Consider the following 26,230-nt stretch of genomic DNA (forward strand, 5'->3'; position numbering starts at 1 on the left):
ATCCATCACTTGGTCCTTTGTATTCACTTTGCGAAAGAGAAAACGGAGGCACAGAGAAGGGAGACGACCTGCTCAAGGTCAGGCGATAGGTGGCATCTGAAGTTTCATGTCCTGATTATTCTTCCATAGTTCAAGCGGAACATTCCTGGAGCACTAGATGAGACTTAATCATGTACCCTGAAGACACCACAGGAGACTTGCAGAGAAGTGCTTGACATCTGTCCAGGTATATACATAGCTGGAGAGTCTGAGATGTCATGGACCACCTCTTATCACAGCTCCAAATCCAGGACCCCCTAGTGGTCTCTGTCTCTTTCATAGCATTTGCTCCAGCCTACCTTGTATCAGACATACCGTATATATACAAATATATATGTTTCTTTCCTACTATATGCATTTATTCATTCCAAAAATATTTATCAAATGCCTCCTATGTGGCAGGCAGTGTACCAAACGGTAAAGATCCTTGACCTTGTAAATAGTGTCTAAGTTGATAGCGAAAGACAGAAATAATAAGCATATACATAGGTATGTTACAAGGTGGTAAGTTCTTTGGAAAGAAGAAACAAAAGGAGGAAGGGACAAGGGGGGACCCGGAGCACCAGGAAAGCGGGCGTGGGGTGGGGAGGCTGGGATTTTAAATAAGCTTCCAGGGTAAGCATCATTGGGAAGCGATACCTGAGCAAAGACTTGATGGAAGAGAGGTTGTTGGCATTGCTGATATTTGAGGGAAGAGAATTGTGCAGGCCAAGTGTACAGCCCGTGGAAAACCTCGTGAAGGAGGCGCAACGTCAGTTGGTTCAAACAACGGGGAAGGACCACTGTGGCTAGAGCAGAGTAAGGGGTAGGGGTGGCAGGTGACAGCAAAGAGGGATCTGCAGCTCAATCATGTAGGAATTCCTTGGCTGTTTTAGGACTTTGGATTCTCCTCTCTACAACATGGGGAGCCAAGGCAGGGTTTTGAACAGAAGGGTGGCAAGATCTGATTTGTGCCGTCAAAGATTCGCTCTGACTGCTGTGTGAGAGTTGACTGTAGGGGGTCAAGTGTAGAGGCATAAAGACCAGTTAGGAGGCTACTGCAGTCACCAGCATGAGAAGCGATAGGGCTGAGATGAAATTGGTAGCAGTGGACGTGATGGGCAATGGTCAGATTCTACATATTTTGGAGGTCAGACACAGAATTTTATGCAAGATTGATTGTGGGGTATGTCCGAGAGGAGTCAATAATGCTTTAGCTTTGAGTGACTGGAAGGATGGAGTTGCCATGAACTAATACAGGAAGAGCTGTGGGTGGAGAAGGTTTGAGTGGTAAGATCAGGAATTGCATCTTGGACAGGATGAATAGAGATGTCCATCGGACATCCAAGCAGAGATATTGAGTAGATGGCTGGATGTGTAAGTCTCAGTTTGGGGACTGAAGTCTGGGCTAGATATGTAAATGTGTTCATCATCAGAGTGGAGATGGTACTTAAAGCCATGAGATTGGATGGTACTTAAAGCAGACAGAGAGAAGGACCAAGGACCGGGCCCCCTTGGATGCAAGAGGGTACGTGGTCTTCATCTCTGTATCCCTCCCTGGTCAAGCCCATTACATGCAAAGAAAATGCTGTCTGATTTAGAGTGAATCAAATTCAGACACTGACTTAGCCTGGCTCCATTCTCCTGCCCCTTCCCCATCTGTGTTCCATCCACCCAGCTCAGACATGCCACGGTCCTGAATCGAACAGAAGTCATAGACAAATGCAAGCCTGAAAGAGTGCCCTGTTCTCATAGTCACCATTCCTTGTGAGCCCAGATCTTGTCTAATACAAGGGGCCCAAGGTGCTTCATCCCCACTCCATCCTGCACTCCAGTGTCCTGCTTTTAGATCAAAAAGGAATATGCTCAGGGAACTCAAAAGGACTCCCTGCCTTGGAACTGTCCAGGTCCAAGTTGGAACCGTGAACACTGATGACCCAGTAGCTTCTGTCTGCTGACTCAGGTAATTGTCCTGTCATCTGTGGGGAGTCCCCAAAATGGAACCGGCTTGGGGAGAATGGCCACTTGGCCTCTGATTGGGCAGAATAACCTCTGGTGATGAGAATTAAAAGTTCCTATTCCCCGAGGAAAAAACTGATCGTCCTTTGGCCATGTTAACAAATCCTGGTTTGAAAGCTATCCCAAGCAATCAATGACATCTTAGCAGCAGGAACCGCACTTCTGACAGTCAGCTGGTGTGCGAATAGCCTCAGTCCCGTGGTGACGCTTCCCCGGTTAAAGTTCACCTAATTTCTAAACACTCCCACTTCTAAAAGTCCAACAATCTCTGAACTTCACAACCCCCCCAAACCCACATCAAAGCAATCATTGTCTCTGTTTCCAGAGGCTGTGTCTACCAAGCGCAGTTTTCCCTTGGTCAGCAAGCAGTTAATTCTGCTGTTCGTTAGTTTGTTTCAGCTACTCAGTGGCAGCCTCTTCATTCAAGAGTGCAAATAGTTCTTTCTTTCTGCTGAGGGGAAATGCTTGTGAAATTCACACACACGTGGCCCAGCCCTTGCTCATGGGTCCTTCCGTTTGATCCTTATTCTTCCTTGTGAGGAAGAAAACTGTCAGGGAGGGCTTTTATAGATCCACGTCTCTGTGACCCAGGCACAGGGTGGGCTGGCAACGTGCCCCCCAGCAGCACCGTTCAACTCTCCCATGATCGCAGTTACCCAGCCATGGTTTGGGGCCGCCTCTCGGTGCCAGGAGAGACTTACTAGGATCCTTTCACTCATCCAAAACGCATTTTCGGGCCTGCTCACCACTGCGCTAGATGAATCAAAGCCTAGCCTGCTGCTTTGATGATGGAGACGAGGCAACTGGCTCTTTATTTTTTGTCAGCTATGAGTCAGGCTATGGGCATTGGATTCTTGTCAAATGCCATCTTACTTAATGAAAGCATATACAAAACTGACTGCCTGACAGGGTAGAAAGTGGCAAAGGCCCTAAAGAGGATGGGAAAAAAATACCCGGAGAACTTGGAAGATGGTAAGGTTACTTCTGCATAGGGATCAGGGAGGTTTTCACGGATGAAAAGGCTCTTAAACTACACCTGGTAGGACAAGTGAGATTAGCTAAGTCAATAACACACAATTCAGAGGGTGACTGAGTCGCCAATTCCATGCTGTGGTCCCTGGGATTGGCAATTGGCCAGCTCCATGGGACCACATACCCATCTGTGACGGGATCACAGAACTGTACCTGGTTTCTACCCTTGCAGAGGACATGAAGGCCCTGCATGGATTCAATTTATCTTGAGCAGTCCAGGTCTCACCCCTGTAAGTAGAAGGCTAGAGAGATCAGTTCCTCACCTGCGAAAACTGGGCAAAGCTGCGATCTGAAAACAAGGGTACATGTCCCAACAGCTCATGGCAGATGTCACTGAAAAACAGAAAGCACAGAGCTTGGAGGGGAGGAGGGTTATAAGCCATAACAGACTCAGTCTTTCTATGTGAGGAATGGGTGGAAGAAAGGAAGCAACTCATTCAGTCTTGCAAACTCATTCCTAAGAATAAGTGGTGTGTAAAGCTTGCTATCAGTTGAGACAAGGTACAAGAGAAAAGGGAGAAGGGGAAAGAAAAGTAAGGGACAGGGCAGGGCACGGCAGCCAGGGGGTCTTCAGTGTACGCCCAGTGGGATGCAGAACAAAAGAGGCAATATTCCTATAAACATCCTCCCATACGCCTGCGCGAGCTGTGGACAACCACTTCCCATCCCAAGTCTTCTCGTTGGTATTGACATCCCTGGGCAGATACAATATGCTCAGTTAGTTATTCCTCATGGGAATGAAATAATAATAGTAATAAAAATAATAGAGTCCTCTCTTATCCTGGAGAGGGCAGCCGTTGGTCAGAGAAGAAAACTTAACATTTATTTAACACTTTCGGCACCAGGTTTATTAGGAACAGGTCTTTTCTGGTTTATAGTAATGAACTTTGCAGGCTGGGAAAGATCATTTGGGGCATCCTGCTGACTTTTCATATCAATTGCTTAAGTTCTATTTGACTAAGAAGATGGCTAAAAGCATGGTGGCCAGTCATTCACTACCTCCAGCCAAGACACAATCTAGGCAAAGAGAGATTAGAATCATCTAGGTGTGATTCAGGAATGAAGAGGTGTTGAGACAGCCTGGCCGTCACTTGTTCCTGTTCCCCTTGGGCACTCCACAGCTCTGACTTCTACCGTCTCTTTGGAATTTGAATGTGAGCTCTCATTCTCTCATTCGGAGGAGATCTGAACCTTTGAGTCACAAGATACCTAAATCTCCAATCAGTACAATCTATTCGGACAGAGAAAATCCCCAGAAGAGATGAGTTTCCCTTGTCGTACTGTCGTCATCCAGGCAACTGGTCCCATGGACCAGCCCACAGCGTACCTGGAGCGGGGAGAGATGGCACTCACTGTGGCTGGCCACCGATAGCAGAAGGACGATACTCACGGTTCAGGCGTATACATGGGCTTGGACCCATGTCTGATGTACTGAGTGCAGTGGAAGACTCGAAAGGCCAGGCCACCCAAGAAATCCCGAGAGGAAAGCAGGCCAGCCACAGGTCGGAGGCGGAAGCCAGTACAAGCTGGGAAGCAAAGGAGAAAGAAAACTGAAAGCCCATCACAGGGAGCCAAAAGGGCCTGAAGACCTTTAGGGAGGGAACCAGTACACTCAACCGTCCAGGAGCATGGGCGTCGATGCCAAGCAGACTTGGCTGCAAATCTATGCCCCAGTACTTTCTAGCTGGGTGATTTGAGTCAAGGAGTTTCACTTCTCTGAGCCTCAGTTTTCTCATCTGCAAAATGGGGGTAGATACTTCTTAGGGTTAGTCTGAGAATCAGAAGAGCTAATAAATATAAAATACTTAGAGCCTAGCACATTGGAAACATCCAATAAATTTAGCTTTCATTATTGTTTGTTAGGGTGGAATGCTTATTCCCTACTTCTCATGTTTCCAGAGTGGGGAATTCCCACTCTACTTCCCAAGACGGAAGAATATGAAAGGAACACTTCTAGCTTTTCTATATGTGCTTCACACAGGACACCCCATGAGGAGCAGTGACTTCTCTGATTGAAGGATTTGAGAGGAGGAAATGAATATTCTCAATGTAACCCTCCCTGCCCTTTCTCTCTTCACGATCCACACAGGAGCTCATTCTGGTCTGCTCTTGGCCAGGCAATGGACTACACACTGCACCAACGAATTGGCGAGTAAGTTTACCTAATCCAGGGGTGAAATATTAGGAAATCCATTTTGCCTGCACCTCTATACCACATTCTCTAAGTAGCTTCTATCAGTAATACAGCTGACATTTTGATCACCCATCTCTCTGGTTCCTATATCTGTCTCTCAATTTGTTCCAAACCTGGAAGGAGAATAGTAATGACAGTGATCATGGTAATAATAGCTAACACTATATAATACCTACCACCTGTCAGACACAGTTCTAAGCACTTTAGATATACGAATTAATCCTCATCCTAACTCTAGGAGGTAGATGCTTTTATTATCTCCACTTTATAGATGGGGAAGCTGAGGCATACAGAGGTTAAGGCTCCTGCCCAAGGTCACAGCTACCGGCAGTCTGGCTTCAGAGTCTGTTTCCTTAATTGCTACTCTATACCTCCCCAGCTGCTAGTATTACTGCTGTATTCTTCTTGTTATTGGCCATAGCAACGTGTGTAATTAGTCAAAGAATGTCTTTAAGATCCCTTTGTCCCTCCGATTACATGCCTTAGACCCTCAGGCTGAAGTTCATTCTGCTTGGGCCCCCGCTCCTCTCTTTATCTGAGAAGTAAAGACTCTAAATGGAAGGGATTCAAAAGGTCCTCTAGCCGCCCCCCCTACCAATCTATCCTAGTTACCACTTCCCTCCCTGCCACGTAGCTTCCCTGGCTTTTTGCCCCAGAGCTGGCCATAGCGTCTCTGCATAGTTCAGAGGCACGGAAAACTCTTTCTATAACCCTGTGATCTGTATCCCCACTTTCCCTCATTTTACCTGGCACGTAATAGGCATTTAATATGTTTTGTCTGTTTATTTTGATTTTGCTGAGTCAACACCACCTGGCAGAAAGGAGAACACTTATCTCCCCTGGAAATGATGGGCAGGTCAACCCGATCACGAATTTATCCACTGAGTTACTCAAATTCCAACGAAGCCCAAATTCAATGAGCACCTGCCGTAACACTAGGTAACACTATGCTTTCACATTCAATATCTTATTTCATTCTCACAATTTCCCTAGGAGAAAGGCTAAAAGGCTGACAGTCTCCATTTGACAGATGACTAAACCGAGGTAGTTTCTCCCAACTAGAGAGGATCAAAGCAAGATTCCAGATACCAGATGCATAGACTTAGAGCTCAGGTATCTCGGCACAAATCTCATTTTCTTACACAAACGCACACTGCAGCCAGCTCGTTAAAGTAGCAGGAGCTGCAGGAAGAACCCGGACGAGGCACCTTGGGCTTTGAGTGTTAAAAAATCCTTTCAGAGGGCTTCCCTGGTGGCACAGTGGTTGAGAGTCCACCTGCCGATGCAGGGGACACGGGTTCGTGCCCCAGTCTGGGAAGATCCCACGTGCTGCAGAGCGGCTGGGCCCGTGAGCCATGGCCGCTGAGCCTGCGCGTCTGGAGCCTGTGCAATCCCGGTTTTCCTGGGACAAGCAACCTGCCTGCATCAGCACGAACACACTCACCTCCATTTACTTTTCTTCCCCTCCCCATCCTCCCCACACCGACCTTTTGACCCTGATGTGGACTTACTCTGCAGAAACTGAGAAACCTCTTCGAGCTGGGGGATGTTATCTTCGCGGAAGCCACAGTACTTTTCCAGAAGTGGGAAAATGTGGTTGTGCTCGTAGCAAGCATGGGTTTTGTACAAGGACTTCAGGGTCCTGAACACTATCCCCCATGTTTTCTTTTCTTCCTCCGTGTATTCCACTCGAGGGATGGGCTGCCCACTAGGATACAGACATGAAATATTTGTCTGCTGCAGGGCAGGTGCAAGAGTAGAGGATGAAGGAGCCGTAGCAGAGGGAGACGGGTTCAGAGTCTGTGAGCTGCCGCCCCCGACCACAGCGGATTTCATATTTCATAAGTGATTTGAAAGAGGAAAATTCCATTTCTTGATATAGCAAACATTCATGTGACTTGGTTAAGCAAGGATACAAGCTCTCACCTCATCCACTGCACCAAGGATTTCCTCTCACTTTGGGAAACCACTTGGCTTTTCAGCTCTCCTATCTCATATTCTTTACCCAGTATGGAAATTCACTTACCTTCGGGAGCCTGTAATATAAATGTGTGAAGTAGCAGATATAGATAATAGGAGGGTGGAGGCTGAGTCAAGTGAAGAATACATCCTCTTTCTAAACAAAGGCATCCAAGTTCAAGCAAACTAAAGCAATTCTACCTGTTGGCTAAAGTGGATTTAATATGTGTACCATGAGTTTGAGATCCCTTGTTTAATGGGCATGTACTTGCTGGATTTGATATTTCTGCCCCTAGGAAGTTATAAAGGTACTTAAATGCATGCTAGGTGCAAATCTGCTTACCTAGCATCTTCCGCCATGACGTAACAAAAGTACGGGGAGCTTATTAAAGTATGTATGTTGGACCTGCCCCTCAGATCCGGAACCTGTGGGGAAGGGGAGGGCCCGGGCATCTGGATTCCAATAAGCTCCCAGGTGACACACTATAATTTGAGAGTCATTAGTTCGATAGGTCCTTTCGAAAACCATCTAAGAGTGAGCTGTGTTCTGAACAGCGAAAACAAATGAAAACCAAACAAAGCCTGACTTCAAAGACCCGTGACTGTTCTCTGGGCTACAGGCCTGTTTCCTAACAGGGTACACGGTGTCTGGGACAAGGCGAGACTGTTTACCTTAGAATTATGGATCATCTGCAGGCTCCAAACTAGGTCCCTCCTGTCCTTTCAGAGCTGTCGCTCTTCCAAGGACATTAAAGCAAAGTCATCATTATGTTCCACGGAAAGATGGGCAGGGATGAGGGGGAAAAGACAGACTGTTGCTTCAGAATCGAAAGCAAGACAAGCCCAGAGGGTTCTAGCATGGCGTAGGGACTGAAACATTATAGGGTTCTATAATGGCGTAGGGACTGAAAAGAACATCAGGAAAGCCCCTGCCTATGGATGCCCCATTGTTTCAGGGCTAAGTGCCGATGCAGGGAAAGAAAAGGCTTCGGAAACTGACAGAGATGGTTTCACTGCTTCGCTCCGCCATTGCCTAGCTGAATGGCCTCAAGCAATTTAGTAAACCTCTTTGAGCCTAGTCTGCATAGCCGTTAGGTGGGCTAATGCCAACTAACTCTTTGGAGGGTATGGAAGAGAGTTAACTGAAATGCTATGTATACAATAAAGATGTTAAAAAAAAAAATTTAAATTAAAAAGAAATGCTATGTATAAAGTACGTAACACTGGTGCTGACAATAATACCATTGGATAGTTGGTAATTATCATGATAATGGATTCTCATTTAGAAAGAAAGGTATCTGTTATTTCTGCAACAAATTTTCAAGTGTTAGTAACGTCCTAGGCACCGAGCTGTCCCTCTGGTTGACATTTACCGTGCCAGGGGTTCAATATCCATTCCCATTCTTCCAGTAAAGCACCCTTCTCCCATCTCAGTCTGCAGGTTCAGGTAAGAGGAGACTCCACCACTCCTACCTTCAGAGGTGGGTATGTGACCGGGCCCAGTCAATTAGAGTGTCTCATTTCCCTGGCCACAGTGACTGCCTGAGAGATGGGCCCATGTCCTGATGAGAGCCAATGAGACTCAATGAGAGAACTTTTGTTGATTGTGTTGAAAAGAGACAGAATCTCTGGTTGGGCTGTGGTGTCAGCCTGGCAGTGCTGGGGTCCACCTCCAAGAGACATGAGGCCAGTGCCTCTGAGCAAGGCCACTACAGAGGACACCAGAGTCAGGGGAAGGGAGAGAGAATGAGACGCTGAGTCCCAGACCCACCTGTGCCTCAACTACTTCCCTTAAACTTTTCACTTATAGGAGCCAAGAAAAGCCTCCTTTTTGTTTGAGTTGACTTGCAGCTGAAAGATATAAATCCCTATAGTCCATTTAGCATATTCTTACATAAAATTTTAAAGCCTAACCCCCACCCCAGTAACATAATCCAAACCTGCTGCAGCTGCCTTCTAGGTGGTTCTCGGCACAATTCCCAGCTCCATCTCTGACTTACCACTTTGAATCTTTACTATCGTATGGTCTCTTAGGTTCATGCATTCATTTATTCATTCAACATTTATTGAACACTCATGATGCTCTGGGAATATAGCAGTGAACAAAACAGTCAAAAATCCCTACCACTTACAATGGAATGTTACTCAGCACTAAAAAAGAAGGAAATCCTGCCGCATGCAAACACATGGATGAACTTTGAGGATATTATGCTAAATGAATCTAGCCAGTCACTAAAGGACAAATACTGCATGATTCCACTTACATGAGGTACATAAAAGAGTCAAACACACAGAAGCAGAGAGTTGAATGGAGGTTGCCAGAGGCTGTGGGGAGGGAAAAACAGAAGGCTATGGTTCAACAGGTATTAAATTTCAGTTATACAAGATGATTAATTTCTAGAGATTTGCTGTACAATATTGTCTATAGTTAATATTATTGTGTCGTATGCTTAAATTTTTGTTAAGAAACTAGATCTCATGTTAAATATTTTTACCACAACAAAAAAGAAACATCCCTGCCATGTGGAGCCCACATTTCTAGTGGGGGGGGAGACAGAAAATCCACACGATTCTGTTAGATGGTGAAAAGTGTAAGGGAGAAAAAGAAGAGCAAAGGTCCCTATGGGGAGTGCTAGGGAGGGGTTTCAGTCTTACTTGGGACATTGGAGAAGACCTGGCTGAGAAGGTGCCATTTGAATAAAGACCCAAGGAGGTGAGGGTTCACTCTGGAGCCCTCCTTTCACCTGCACTTGCCTGTTTGAGGTTCTGACTCAGACTTCCTGCAGATTCAGCCTGGCAGCACCCATCCTTACAGTCTGGGGCAGTGACAGCTCTGTGCTCTTTACCTGCCTCCTGGGGCAGCTCATCCCAACCTAGACGTGAGTGGCCCAGGGGCCCCTGCTTTCCTGGGAAGAGGCAGGAGAATCTGAGCTGTAACTCTGCAGCTTCGCAGCTGTGTCAGACCTTGGGCAAGTTATTGCCACTCTCTGATATCTATATCTATATCTGTACCTGTATCTATATATTTTTTTCAAAATAAGGATAATCAAACCTACCTAGTAACATTGTAGTGATAATCAAGTAAGCAATGTGTGAAATGCTGCCTGGATATAGTAAATACTTCAGAATTTAGTTTTATACACACACACACACACACACACACACACACACACCAGCTTCCATGGTCTACTTAGGAATTGAATTCAGCACATTTTTTCCATCTTCTCCTTCTACCAAGAGGCCTGAGATTCTACAAGATCCTCAGTCTTTGAATATATCGTCAATTAATTTTTTAAAACTATGATCTCATTAACTAAAATAAACTAAGATATTTTGGGAAGAGTATCAATTTGGCTTGCAATAAAAGGATTTCTAGTTAAGCCAATTAGCATCCCTCTTCCAAAAAAAACAAACAAACATGTTTTAAGGAGAAGACACTGCTTTTGAATTATTCCACCAACCAAAGATGGCATTCAAGGTACTCCAGCACCTGGCACAGCCTTCCTCACCCAGTCTTATTTTACACCAAGTCCCCACACATGGAATTATTACCAGGACAAATAATTTGGTGCCCACAAAACACAACAGTAATCAGTGCCTCTTCAAAGTGATGTTTTAAGACTTTTGTTAAATATTCTTCTGGAGGAGAGTCAAAGCATCACATGGTAGATGGGCCTAGAAGAGGGTGGCAAACAGAAGCAGGGTTTAGCTGCTTCCTTACTGTCTCCAGTAATTCAGCTCTGGACCCAAATATATACTGATACCTCTACTAATAAAACAAAAGCCCTGTTTCTAACCAGACCTGCCCTCTCATCCACTATCCTCATTCTCTTCAGCTGATAAACTCCTACTCAATCTTCAATTCTCAGTCTAAATATCACTTCCTCTAACCAATTCCCCTGGTCTACATTAAAGTTCCTAATTATGTGGCCTCATGACACTTGCGTTTTGACTTTAGTCATACCTATTGCATTTATTGTTCTTTTTGTTATTGTCTGTCTTTCTCAATGATCCCCCAGAAGACACAGAGTCTGTTTGTCTTGCTCTTGGCATGGGTCCTGGAACACAGTAAACACATTGTATCAACTGATCCTGTGATTCTAGGACTCAAGGGGCAGGAGTTTGAGCCCCATGTGGTAGGATGACTGGGAAGGCGCTAGAGACCAGAATGCGGGGCTGTTGGCATGGAGGGTGGTAGAGCCCAAGGAAGAGGGTCAAAGCTGAGTCCTAAAAGGCATGACAGTTTCTGGGGTGGGAGGAGGAGGCCAGAGGAGACTGAGAAGAAGCCTCAAAGAGGAAGGAGGGAAACCAGCAGAGAGCAGAGTAGAGCTGATTCTCCTTATTGGCGGCAGTTCTGTTCCATAAAGTCACCATGAACTCTGAGTGAGTACTGAACCATAGCTCCTGCGGGAAATGCAGGACACAACTGATAATCCCTTGTCTTGTGTGTGCTTCTGGTTAAAGACACCTTGGTTAATGTATTTGTTGATAGATTCACACTGAACTCACAGCCAACAGTACTACAACAACTCAGGCCTGAAGGAAGCGTATCTAACACATTCTCCCCATTAAGCACGTCAGAACCGTCCTGTACTTAGGAACACTAGCCAGCACTTCAGCCCTACGCTGGAGCGCCATTTTAAACAGCAAAATTACCGACAAAAAGAACAAAAATTCAACAAATGTGGCAGGGGACTCATTTTTCCCTGCTCTGTGCATGTCTGGGAATGAGTGTGAAAGTGCCCCGAGTTTGGGGGTCTCAAATAAATTTAAGCGAGGAATCTTGAAAGAATGAGAATCAATTGTACCAGATACCGAGATAAAAGACAATTGCAAAAAAGGAAGGGGTTGTAAATAGCATCAAAAGTTCAAAAGAGATGAGCTGAGATGAGGCTGGAAATAGGCTTTGAATTGGAGGACAAGTTCAGTCCCTAATGAGATATATGACCTTGAGTACATCACTTAACCATTTGGGATTCATCTATACAAGGTAGAAAATTGACTGGAAGATCTCTGGTATTCCTCTGAGTACCAGCCATCTATAAATAGTTTTCAAAAACCAGTTTAACTTATCCGATGACCATCCAGAATCATGAGGTATTCAACCAATTCCATACTTCTTCGTCAGGTGTAACATTTTTATGGAAAGGAGGTGGATTTGAGTTTTTCCCTTCAAATCCCAACAGCCAAGAAGGAGTGAATGTATCTCATAAGCAGCTCCTGGATTATGTGGAGAAGTGTGGTCTCCTGACTCAGAGATCCCCAGACACTCAGGGAAGTGGTTGAGAACAACTTTGCAGTTAAACAAGCCTGCGTTCAAAACCAGACTATGCCACCTACTAGTTCTATAACTTTGGCAAGTTACTTAATCTTGTTTAAACTTTAGTTTTTCCACCTGAAAAATGGGGAGTTATTATTAAAACTAAATGAAATAATGTAAACTAAGCATTTAGCAAAGCCCCAGACATAGCAAGGAGATGGTAAATATGACCTATTATTACTGACTATCTCAAGAAGGACTCTTGTCTGTACCTGATTTGATGGTGTCTACCTGTCCATGCTGGGGCCACGGTGGGGACAGGGGAGAGAGGTCACCATGTTCTGTGATTCCTGCTTGCCACAAGCCAAGGCCCAGCTGGGTCTAGATATGACCAAGGTCTGCACTATTCTGGATCTTTCTACTTCCAGGACTCTCTCAGAGAAAGGAATTTTCTCTGGAAGTCTTTCCCTTTGGAAGGTAGGCTTTTATTCAGTATACAGAGCCCTAGCATCTCCTTTATCTCCCTCATATTCTAGCAAAGCTGCTAAAATACCATCACCTCAGTGTTCTGAACAACCTGTTCCTTTCTTCTTGGGCATGTCTTTTCTCACACTCTTAACTCAGGAAGGGAGCTCAGGTCCCAAAACACTGAGCTTCTCATGGGAGCGTTTCTGTAGTTTCTGCGGACTCAAAATAGCAATGTGGTTCTCTTCCCAAATAACATATTTGACATTTGCATTTTCCTTTGACTGAAATCTGGTAGAGGAGGAGCACAGAACCCCAGATAGAAAAAAATAAACTCATCCTAAAATTGCCCTTCACATCTGGGTCAGATCAGATAAAAGTAGAACCCTGAGGCTTGGCTCTCCTGAAACCTCCAATGCTTCACTATTCCAGTAAAGCAGCCAACTCCCTCTTGAATGTAAATGATACTCTTTTGCCAGCTTCCGGTTCAATGTGGAGAATAGCAGAGGCTATTTTATTCAGGACTGAGGCCTTTTATAATTACTTCAGACATCCCTGCGTAATTACACAACAAAGCCTGGGAGAGAGCTGGGCCCTGGCACAGAGGGTAATTTTGTTTTGTGTTGCGGTCGATTTTTTAAAATGTGTGTTATTCAAGGGAGGGTTTAAACACACACACACACACACACACACACACACACACACACACACACACACACAGGGGAGGATTCTCTACACCGGTAGTTTCCCTTTGGGCGAGGGAAAGGCAGGCTAGGAGTTGTTCTTCTCACGCCCCCCACCCGCTGCTCCACCTCCCACCCTGAAGAGCAGACTTACTGTCGATAGTTGTAGGCAATGTCAGCAAATTCCTTCCGTCTTGCTCGGTACACAGGATCTTTAAAGCCCTAGGAAGAAAGGAGATACTTCATTTCTCCAGGCTTTCGTGGGAGAGACCTGGCATATCTATGCATGTTTTGAATGGGGGTCCTTGAGCTCTGACAGTGCATCTCTCCTTCCCCTGATTATATTCTGAAAATAAAGTCTCAGTTAAACTGAGGGTAAGCTCTCCCACTAAATATCGTGAGTGACGCATTACTAGCAATGCTTTCAACTCAGTGTGAGCCTCTGCCTTGGGATTCCGAAAGTGCAAACAGTGTCCAGGTTTTAAAGATATCTGATCTACAGCATTCTAACTTGTAAACTTGCTAAACTCGGCAGAGTTATTAGGATGAGTGTCTATGAAGAAGATATACAATAGCTGCTAAATTCCTGACCAACGGTATGTGTCTAGCACTGCCTCCTAACTTCTTGAGAGACAGACAGGTACATGCTTACTGCTATTGCAATTTAGAAAAAAATGCCATTTATTGAATGTCTATTATGTACTAGTCTACGCGTGCTACGAACTTATTTTATTTATAACTCTCACAACAAATGTGTAAGGTAGACCAGTATGATTATCCCTTTCTTTCCAGAATACACACTGGCTCAGAGAAGTGCAGTCCGGTGAAGTTGAAGTCAGGATTTGAATCACCCAGTTCTTGCTCTTTTCACTTCACTTCAGTAAATGTCAACCTTTACAACTTGGCAGGGGCTCAACTCACTGAGATTCTGCCTCAGTACATAGAAAGGATGATAATAATTTCTCCTCTGAGGCTGACCTGCAGGCAGCCTTTCCTCAGCAATTTGCAAGCACCACACTTCTGAGTGAAAAGAGGCCAAGTGTGTCTTTCAGTGTTGGGGGTGTGGGAGGAGGTCACATCCCTGAGATGGACATGATCCCAATTGGTTAAAAGGACATTTTCCTTATATTTTCTTCTTAGAGTTTTATTGTTTCAGGTCTTACGTTTAAGTCTTTAATGCATTTCAAATTCATTTTTTGTGAGTAGTGTAAGATAGGGGTCTAATTTCATTCTTTTGCATGTTAATATCCAGTTTTCCCAACATCATTTACTGAAGAGACTATTCTTTTCTCCATTGAGTATTCTTGGCTCCCTTGTCAAATATTAGTTGACTGTGTGTGCATGAGTTCATATCTAGGCTCTTGATCTTGTTCTATTAGTCTGTCTGCTTTTATGCCAGTACCATGCTGTTTTGATTACTATAGCTTTGTAATATAGTTTGAAATCAGGACATGTGATTCCTCCAGCTTTGTTCTTCTTTCTCTAGATTGCTCCTTGACATTGGTCTAGGGAATGAATTTTTGGATATGACACCAAAAGCACAAGCAACAAAAACAAAAGTAAATAAGTGGGACTACATCAAACAAAAAAGTTTCTGCACAACAAAAGAAACAACTAACAAAATGAAAAGGCAACCTATAAAATGGGAGAAAATATTTGCAAACCATACATCAGATAAGGAGTTAATATCTAAAGTATATAAGGAACTCATACAACTCAATAGAAAAAAAATCAAATAATCTGATTTAGAAATAGGCAGAGGAGACATACAAATGGCCAACAGGTACATGAAAAGATGCTCAACATCACTAATCATCAGTAAAATGCAAATCAAAATCACAATGAGCTATCATCTCATACTTGTTTAGAATACCTATTATCAAAAAGACGAGAGATAAGTGTTGGCAAGAATGTGGAGAAAAGGAAACCTTTGTGCACTATCGGTGGGTATGTAAACTGGTACAGCTACTTTGGGAAACAATATGGAGGTTCCTCAAAAAATTGAAAATAGAACTACCATATGATCCGGCAATATCACTTCTAGGTATATATCCAAAGGAAATAAAATCACTTCCTTGGAGAGATACCTGCACCTCTATGTTATTGAAGCCTCATTCAAATAGTCAAGACATAATAAACAACCTAAGTGTTCACTGACAGATAAATGGATAAAGAAAACGTGGTATATACAAATAATGGGATATTATTCATCCATAAAAAAGAAGGGAAACCTTCTGACAACACGGGAACTTGAGGACATTTTACTAAGTGAAATAAGTCAGACAGAGAAAGACAAATACTGTATGATCTCACTTATATGTGGAATCCAAAAAAGCCAAATTCATAGACAGAGAGTAGACTGGTGGTTGCCAGAGGATGGAGAGTGGGATAAACAGGGAGATGTTGGTTAAGGGGTCAAACCTCCAGTTATAAGATGAATAAGTTCTGGATCTAATGTACAGCACGACAATTATAGTTAACAATAGTGTTTTATATACTTGAAAATTGCTAAGAGAGTAAATCTTAAATGTTTTCACCACAGGAAAAAAATGGTAATTATGAGAAGTGATAGAGTTGTTAACTGACCTTATTATGGTAATCATTTCACAATATATACATGTATTAAATCAGCATCAAGCTTACACGATGTTGTGTCAATTATATTTCAATAAAGCTAGAAAAAAGGTCATTTTCCCCCCAAAATTGATTGTGATCTGAGTTTTAGTAAGACAAGACACTGGTGTCACCACTGGAGAAATTTGCTTTGTTCCCTCCAAGCATTTACCAATAAACCATGCCGTCCATCACTTTAGCTTGAAATTTCTCTGTCCCACCATCCCTCCAAACCAAGACATTAGTGAATCAAAAACAAAGGCTAATGTCGCGGAGAGTAATATGTAAAGACTTTTTTTAAAGCATAACTACTCCCTGACTTTCAGATATTGTTTTTTTTGTTTGTTTGATTGGTTGGTTGGTTTTTTTTTTGTTTTTTTAAAATCCAGCTCTACCAATAATTCCAAAAACCCAGGGGTTCATGTATATAATGTAATTTCACCTGACAATCCATGGCATAGAGTCTGTCATACAGAAAGAACTACAAACACTTGCTGAAAGAGGAAAGGAAGAAAAGCATAAGGGGGAGGGAGGGATAAACAAAGGGAGGGAGGGAGGGAAGAAAGGAGTTCCCTATTTTATTTCCCAGGATATATTTTGAGAAACAGAGAAATCTAAACGTTTCACACTGGAAAAGTAAAGTAAAATTACCATACTGTTTCGTTTTTTTGTTCTAAAACTAAATCCCAGATAAATTAAGTGATTATTCAATTTAGAAAAGATTCCAGGACATGGTCATTACAAAGTATAACTATAGTGTTTTCTCTTAAGCACTGAATGGTTTTGAATAAACAGAAAAGCTTAGGGATCTGAAAACTTAAAACTGTGCTGGGCCCAGTTCTACTGGGTGAAGGTAAGTTGCTGTGGGATGATATAGTAAGAAGATTGGGCACTGTCCTTTGATTTCCAAGCAGCTCTAACACACCCTTTTAGGAACCTGTCTACTGGGCTAAATGAAGAACACATCTCCATACTTAGGACTCAGAATATAACGTTAATGTTTGTCAATCATTAATGCTTGACCTTTACAGTCATCCTCACCTACAAGTCTTATTTAACAGTCATGGCCTTCTCTAGCCCCTAAGTACAAAGCATAGACTTTTGCGCTTGTGAGGTGCCTTGGAGAATATCTGTATTTGTATTTTGATCTAGACATGAAGAAAGTGAAGCCCGTAGAGCCAATTGCCCAGGGTCCCTAAACTGCAGAACCTGTACCTCCACTTGGGTTTTCTGGTCCTAGCCAGGTGGAAAGTTGAGGTTTGAGGGCTGAGATGGGTAACCAGGGAGACAAGTGAAGAATTCCCTTACCCAGTGGATTTCCACTTCATTATACTGTCTCCAGAATGGGATGCCCATTGCAATTTCTCTTCCCATTTATCTTAATCTTCAAAGTACTTTGTCTAGGCAGTTTAAAGACTTTTCCATCAGTGAAAAAAAAAAAGCTTAATATAAAATTATATATCCAGTAGGTATCAACTGTGTCAGAGGGATTATATAAATAGCATAAAAATGAAATGATGGAATAAATACAACCAAATCCAACAAAAGGTATGAAAATGGGAACTGTTTTATTCTTCTGTACTGTTTAGGCTTTTGAATTTTTCTACTGTGAGTGTGGATTTCTTTTTCCTTTTTACAGTTTGAGTTTATTTTATTGTTTCACTTTTATTTATTTATTTGAAGTATAACTGATTTATAATATCATGTTAGTTTCAGGTATACAGCACAGTGGTTGTTATACATACATATACATATATATCTTTTTCAGTCTTTTCCCTTATAGGTTATTACAAAGTATTGATTATAGTTCCCTGTGCTATCCAGTAGGTCCTTGTTGGTTATCTATTCAATATATAGTAGTGTGTAGATGTTAATCCCAACCTCCTAATTTATCCCTACCCCTTTTATAATTAGAAGAAAAGTAAAATAATATTAAAAATCCATCTCAGATTATTTTGGGAGGTGACAGCAGATTCATACACTGAGCTACATCAACACATCCAAATATAATATAATACAGAGATTTTCTATATGGGAAGGTTTCTAACCGTGGTCCTTTGCCAGCTCAAGTTTCTAAGAAGTTCATTATCAGCCTGCGAAGGGACCCTGCCAACTAGGCGGCACAGACTTTTGCTCTCTCAGTTAGCAGCGAAAGTCTGGGGTCCATCTCTCAGGGACTGGGTCTTGCATCCTCTGGGCTGCCAGGTGACCACGGGCCTCCGCAGACATGTGGAATACACTCTGAATTAAGCTACAGTTGGTGATGACTAATCATCCTGTCTCAAATAAGCTAATAGCAGCAATTTTGGTCGCACTGCATGTAACCAAGTATGTTTGACAGGAAAATATATTGTTGGTGAAGGAGTGGGGAGGGAGAGGGGGAAGAGAGGAGAAATGGATGGGAGAAAGGGGAGAGAATTCTACAGGGTGCGAAGTGGTAACATCACCTGCGGTCCACATGCAATCACTTTCCTTAATCTCAGCATTTGTGTTACTTGTGGTGTCGAAGTCTGTGCTTTTGCTTCAGCGGGGATTTTGGGGGGATAGTAACCATATGGAAAAGTCTTCCGAGTGAGTATTCTTCTAGACTGAGATCTTTATCATTTCTTGATATCATGGCAGAGATGAAACCTCAGAAATGCCATCTTTAGACTACTGAAGTTGAACACACTGGGTTGGATTACTCACTCATTCAATCCCTAGGAGCATGGCCTGATGGCTAGTTCACCTCTCAGAGCCCTAGTTTCTTCATCAGTAAAATGAAACTAGTAACGGTAGTTACCTCGCAGTGTCGGGTGGATTAGATTAGGTAATGTAAGCAGGGTATCATGTAAAATTCCGAGTACAAAGGAGACAGTGAAAAAATGATGCATTTGTGCACAATGGTGGGAAATCCACAAGCTGAGAAGTCTGGCTCAGAATATGAAAAGGATGTACTCTGGAATGGCTCACTCAGTCCCGTCACCCATCCCTGGGCTTTTAAAAGAGCACCTGCCGAATTCTTACCTTGCGATTTATTTTGCATCTAGGGCAATAGTGAGAGTCTTTCTGCATTCTATCAGTCCCACACCAACTGGAGGAAGGATGGTACACAGGAGACAAGAAGTTCTAAGTCGTATTTTTTAAGTACCTGCCATCGCCACGCCATAGACACTCACCAAAGACTTGCAAGTCAATAGACAAGGACGGCGCTGACCACAACCCCTCCTCTTGCCCACTCTGCATGGCTGGCCACGGTCACCACCAATAAGGCCAAGAAGACTGTCCTGGAAAAGATTCTGATACCTGACTTCCCAAGTCAGTAATCTGGGAATTGTTTTACCTCTCTCCTCTTCACATTTGATAATTTTTGTCCATTTTTCCTTTCAAATATCTTGAGTTTATCCTTTTTACTTTAATCTCACTGCTACACTTTTTTTTTTAATTTTTATTTTTTTTGCGGCACGCAGGCCTCTCACCGTCGCAGCCTCTTCCGTTGCAGAGCACAGGCTCCGGACGCGCAGGCTCAGCGGCCATGGCTCACGGGCCCAGCTGCTCCACGGCATGTGGGATCTTCCCGGACCGGGGCATGAACCCGTGTCCCTTGCATCGGCAGGTGGACTCTCAACCACTGCGCCCCCAGGGAAGCCCTCACTGCTACACTTTGATTCAGGCCCCCATCATTTCTCTCCTGGACTACTACAAATACTTTCCAAGTGGCCTTTCTTTGTCTGTTCCTCATAACCCCCTCCCTCACTTCAGCCCAAGGAGACTTACAACATACCAACCTGGTAGGGTCTCTCTCTGCTCTACAAACTTTCAATGGCTTCTTACCACTTTTAGGATAAAGTCCAAAATCCTTAACATTGTGCACAAGGTTGTACGTGATTTAGCCCTGCCTATGTTTCCAACTACAATTGCCTGTATACTACGTCTCCAAATTTATCCAAATCAGTCTTATTTGAATTCTTTGAACACACTATGCTTTTCCCCATGTTAAGGCCTTCACACATGCTGTTCCCTGCGATTGGAACACTCTTCCACACTCTCTCAGACTAACAAGCTACTACTTGGTCTTTCCAACTTGGTTTCAGCTTTTAGGAACCTACCTTGATTGTCCTGAAGTTTATTAGTTTCCCTCTACAATAAGTTCCCTCGGCAAATTGAGTGTTTCTCCTTTCAATCATTATATTTGTTAATAATTACTAAACTCAGGAATCTGTTTACCTTACTTATCACTGGATTTTCAGGGCAAAGCGTACTTAGCATACTCCTGAGTAGGAACTGTTAAGAAAAATTGCGCAAAACTTAGGCAAAAAAAATTACTGTGTGCGTTTTCAAAGTCCTATTAGATCACTGGCTAACAAGCTCACTGTATGCTCTAGGGGCAGGTGTATTTGTTTGATGTGCAATTGACTACTTAGTAAGGCCCAAACTCTTCAAAGTTAGATGTTGACTTATAGAAGATTGGTAAGTTGCAAAACATTTATTTTGTGATCAAGTTGCAAATGACTTCTTTCCAATAGAAAACACTCATGGTGATGGCTTATTGTTTTATAGGACGTTAATCATGTGTATTCACCTTTTCAGTTTCATTCTGGCGTCCTACTTTTCAATGACCATATATATGCTTTGGTCTCTTGTATCTTCCTTTGCACCATCCTTGTCATCTTGTTTCACTTACTAACCAGGTCAATGGATTTTAGACAGATGTTCAGTCTCTACCTGTATCTCTTTAAAAATTATGCTTTTGACAGAGCAGCTTAGTAGAAGTGCAAGAAGTCTTTGATGAGGGACTTCCCCACTGGTCCAGCGGTTAAGACTCCATGCTCCCAATGCAGGGGGCCTGGGTTCGATACCTGGTCAGGGAACTAGATCCCGCATGCATGCCTCAACTAAAAGCCCTTGTGCCACAGCTAAGACTCAGCGCAGCCAAATAAATAAATAATTTTTTTTTAAAGGAAGTCTTTGATGACTCAGCTAGCTGACTAATCCTTAGAACAGACTTTGACAGGACTCTCGGGTGGAGAAGGATGGATGGGCAAAGGAAGAGGGAAGGAGAGACGTACTGGAAAGACCTGCTCTTGGGGATGAGCGAGGCTCTTTCTGGAGAGTAGGGAAAATCAATATCCACGCCTTGAAAGATTGCAGAGCAGTTTGAGAGATTTAGATCAAGAAGTAGAAAGAGACCCAGAAAAGCAGTTTATTAGCTAATATTTTCTCCACCAGAAAGCCTCCCCTTGTGCAGATCTTCAGCAGGTGCCAGGGAAACTGGAGGAGGGAGCTCTGGGGTTTGGGTCTGTGTGGCAGAGGTTCCTTGTGCTCCCCAAGATCTGAGCCCCCTTACTTTCAGAGAACATTGCTAAACCACTGTTCCCAGCCTCCTTTGCAGGAAGTAGCAGCCCTGTGACTGAGCTGCAGTCGGTGGAATTCGAGTGAAGCTAAGTGAGTCACCTTGAATCCTGGATCATAAAAACCTCCCAGGCATAATTTTTACTTTCTTCTTCCATGCCTGGGAGAATGGAGACAGCTTCCAGGACCCAGATGAGGGTTCTGTCATTAGATGGAAGGAGACTTGGTCTCTGTCTAGACTGCATGAAGCAATTTCCCTATTGACCAACACTGGAAATGAACTTTTATTGGGTTAATCCATAGAGATTTGGGGGTTGTTTGATAAACAGTTGGCCCTATTGACCTTGTTACTAGAGGGCTCATCAGATCTCCCTCTTTCCCAAAGTCCTCCCTAACCATGCCAGTCCCCCAACTGGACTGAACGTTAGAACTGATAGTGAACTTAGAACTGATACTGTATGCTGTCTGACTCATTAAACCTGGTGTTTAATCATGTACTTTGTGTGTTATGATTTAACCAAATATCACCCAAGCTGTGTCCCATGGAACACTTACCATTTAAGATAATATTGCATAGTATTCCATGAAAAAGGGGTTCCATGGGTAAATAAACTTAAGGGGCATTGGTTGAATGGGTGTCATTTTTACAGGATTTTCCAAAGCCTCTAATGAGATAATGGGACTTGTAAATGCTTAAAATGAGGTTCTAGGGTACAGCCTTTCTCCCTTTGATCATGAATTTCTTTTCAAAGACTGCAATTTGAGAATCATGCTCATGACCCTTGTAGAAGTCCCATGAGGTAGTGAATTTATTTTGATCTGATGCTCTGTGTTCAAAGTATAAAACACAGTGCGCACAGTTCTGCAGCATCAGTGTGAAAAGCTTGGCCTGGGGAAAGAAGTAGGGGGAAGGCTTTACGGAAACCTAGATATATGAGTTGGGCCTTAAAAGATGAAGAGAGGTTTGCCAGCAGGGAAAGAAGTGAGAGGATAAGGAAAAGTGTCCCAGAGAAAGGAAATGACATGAACAGGAGCACAGAGGCTGGGAGATGGTCAGAGAAAGGAGAGTCCGTTTTAGAAATGGGAATCCCACAGACCCACTTGAATTCCGCCTGCCAAGCTGTATCCCAGTCCCCTCCGGCATCCCTTGGGAAGAGTGGGCACCCCTCGCTGCTCTACCCCGAGACTGAAGGCCCCTGGAGGGCAGGAACCATGTCTTAGGAATCACTTCCACCCCCTTTCCTCTACGCGGCTTGGGACACAGTTCACATACACGTGAGGCCACACAGCCCTCTTCATCTGAGATTTCTCCTCTGAAAATGAGAAAATACAATCCTCCCAGGATGGTTCTAACATTTAAATTTTGAAAATGTGGATAAAACATTTAGCACAGTGCCTGACATACAGTCCACGTGTAAGAAATGCTAGCTGTGAATGTCATTCGCCTAATAAATGTTTGTGGAAGGAAGAAGGGAAGGAGAGAAGGCGGGAGACTGCTGGCAGAAGAAAGAAGGTCAGCTACCCCATTTCACGGTCCCGCTTCACGAGTGAGCTGAAAGGCAAATGCCCTTTACCCTGCCTTTCAGGAACAATCTTCCTTGGCCTCGTTTCTCCAAGCGGCTGTTTTGGAGGCCCTGAAGTGAGTTGCTGGGTCCAATGTCAGCGCACGCTGCCAGGGCAGGGGGTCAGGGGGAGGTCATCCTGAACAACAGGGGACCACAAGGAACGGAGGGTTCTTTCGGGGAGGACACCCCAGCCACTCCTCACGGCTGGGCCAGGCCCCATGAGGCCCAGAGGCTGCAGGGAAGCACCCTGGAGGGTTTACTCTTGACATTGGCCCGTGAGTTCCCGGGATCTGATGAGAAGCCACAGGAAGGAACAGAGAGAGCCTGGCCTCCTCGTCAGGGGGACTGTGTACCTGATAAATTATAGTTTTATGATAAAATGCATGACATGGAGAGCCCAGGGACCCAAAGACATGGGCTGGATCTGTAAAGACAATGAATTCCAGGGGAGTTTTAAGTCCAGCCCCGACTGCCTCTGAGGAGACATGAGGATAAAGAGAGGGAACAGGCCATATCTGAGGACTGGCCTCTTCCCCCACTGTTCCCTGTGAGCCAGGCACGTGACCAACAGATGGGACATGAGACAGGGAAGGAGGAGGCAGCTGGGGAAGAGGAGAAAACACCCGACAGGGCCCATACCAGGTACGGGGTCAAGGGTGGCCAGCTTTTCTTAGAAACAGTATTTTTGGAGATGCTTTGCTCCCAGGGCAGAACGGCCCGACACTGACTCGTCAAAGGGGATGTAAAGCTTCTCCTTGTACGACACTGGCCATCCCCAGGGCCCCATGGGACTGGGTTGCATCCTACCCAGGAAGATGGGACCGGCATCCAAATGTTCCGACTTTACCTCTAGTTTTTGCAGGAGAGGAAACTATCAAACTCTTAGAGGAAAACATAGGCAGAACACTCTATGACATAAATCACAGCCAGATCCTTTTTGACCCACCTCCTAGAGAAATGGAAATAAAAACAAAAATAAACAAATGGGACCTAATGACACTTCAAACCTTTTGCACAGCAAAGGAAACCATAAACAAGACCAAAAGACAGCCCTCAGAATGGGAGAAAATATTTGCAAATGAAGCAACTGACAAAGGGTTTATCTCCAAAATTTACAAGCAGCTCATGCAGCTCGATATCAAAAAAACAAACAACCAAATCCAAAAATGGGCAGAAGACCTAAATAGACATTTCTCCAACGAAGATAGGCAGACTGCCAACAAACACATGGAAGAATGCTCAACATCATTAATTATTAGAGAAATGCAAATCAAAACTACAATGAGATATCATCTCACACCAGTCAGAATGGCCATCATCAAAAAATCTAGAAAAAATAAATGCTGGAGAGGGTGTGGAGAAAAGGGAACCCTCTTGCACTGTTGGTGGGAATGTAAATTGATACAGCCACTGTGGAGAACAGTATGGAGGTTCCTTAAAAAACTACAAATAGAACTACCATATGACCCAGCAATCCCACTACTGGGCATATACCCTGAGAAAACCATAATTCAAAAAGAGTCATGTACCAAAATGTTCATTGCAGCTCTATTTACAATAGCCCGGAGATGGAAACAACCTAAGTGTCCATCATCGGATGAATGGATAAAGAAGATGTGGCACATATATACAATGGAATATTACTCAGCTGTAAAAAGAAATGAAACTGAGTTATTTGTAGTGAGGTGGATGGACCTAGAGTCTGTCATACAGAGTGAAGTAAGTCAGAAAGAGAAAGACAAATACCGTATGCTAACACATATATATGGAATTTAAGGGAAAAAAAATGTCATGAAGAACCTAGGGGTAAGACGGGAATAAAGACACAGACCTACTAGAGAATGGACTTGAGGACACGAGGAGGCGGAAGGGTAAGCTGTGACAAAGCGAGAGAGTGGCATGGACATATATCACTACCAAACGTAAAATAGATAGCTAGTGGGAAGCCGCCACATAGCACAGGGAGATCAGCTCTGTGCTTTGTGACCACCTAGAGGGGTGGGATAGGGAGGGTGGGAGGGAGGGAGACACAAGAGGGAAGAGATATGGGAACATATGTATATGTATAACTGATTCACTTTGTTATAAAGCAGAAACTAAGACACCATTGTAAAGCAATTATACTCCAATAATAAATAAATAAATAAATAAATAAATTAAATAAAGGTGGGGAGCCTGAAATCCAATTTCTATCCTTAGATTAAGTAACTTCACAAGTAAGAATCAAAGAAGCTCTGGGAGTTCACACACACAGGCAGGAAGATTCACTGCCAAATTATCGTAACAGTGAAAGACTGAAAACCTCCTACGAGCTCGCTGTTGGGGGCTGGTTAGTAAGTTGTGGCACTGCATTTAACACATATATGTTCATGTCTGTCTAAATAAATAAAATATCGATTATTTTTGGACAGTGTAATAGGTGATTTTTGTTTTTTCTGTTCTGAAGCCTAGGAGCAGGGGGGGAAATTCACCTTTGCTTCTGTTTATAAAACACCTTCTCAGTGTAAAAAAAATGCAGAATAGTACGAAGAGAAAAAAGAGAAATAAAAAATAAATAAGATAAAAGAAGAGATTATGGATGGTCTTCATTCCCTTCCTCATGCTTTTCTGTATTTTCGAGTCCACGCTAAGGGGTTTAAGATTTGAATTGGAACAACAACTGTTCATATTTTAAAAGGCCAGCCTACCCCCAAAATAGCTTGCTCTTTGTCTCTGTGAAGAGGCCTGAATTTCTGTCACTGGCTAGATGTTTGTCCTCAGGCACCGTGAGCACTGAGGTAAGAGTCAAAGAATCCAAAGTTCAGCATGGGACCTTAGAAAATTTATTTACTCATGTTGGGCCTTAATGAATCTGTCTGTAAAATGGGAACGTCTGTTTTGCTTACTGAAAAGAGCCCTTGTGAAGAGCAAGTTCACAACCTGCTCAACTGTAAAGACCACATAAATGGAAGAAGAAAACAGAGTCCTGATGAAATGCAGAGGCTCCCAGTAAGTTACAGTAACCATCGCTTTGGTGAAGGAAAACAGCTTCCACGTCATTTAAAGATTGAGGGACCATTTGCCTGGGCAGAGAATAAAAGACCATCAACAT

General features: G+C 43.5%; 1 protein-coding gene across 1 annotated transcript in view; it reads right to left on the bottom strand.

Moving 5' to 3' along the window:
- Positions 1 to 26,230, bottom strand: part of PAH (phenylalanine hydroxylase) — a 72,181-nt gene that overhangs the window by 8,095 nt on the left and 37,856 nt on the right. Inside the window, exons 5-8 of the mRNA XM_067697742.1 lie at positions 13,785 to 13,852; positions 6,775 to 6,971; positions 4,460 to 4,595; positions 3,333 to 3,402 (exon numbers count right to left, since the gene is read on the bottom strand). Coding sequence (XP_067553843.1) covers positions 3,333 to 3,402; positions 4,460 to 4,595; positions 6,775 to 6,971; positions 13,785 to 13,852 — 471 coding nt within the window. The remainder of the gene's footprint in view (positions 1 to 3,332; positions 3,403 to 4,459; positions 4,596 to 6,774; positions 6,972 to 13,784; positions 13,853 to 26,230) is intronic.

The sequence above is a fragment of the Pseudorca crassidens genome, chromosome 11 (genome assembly GCF_039906515.1).
Source record: "Pseudorca crassidens isolate mPseCra1 chromosome 11, mPseCra1.hap1, whole genome shotgun sequence".
NCBI lineage: Eukaryota > Metazoa > Chordata > Mammalia > Artiodactyla > Delphinidae > Pseudorca > Pseudorca crassidens.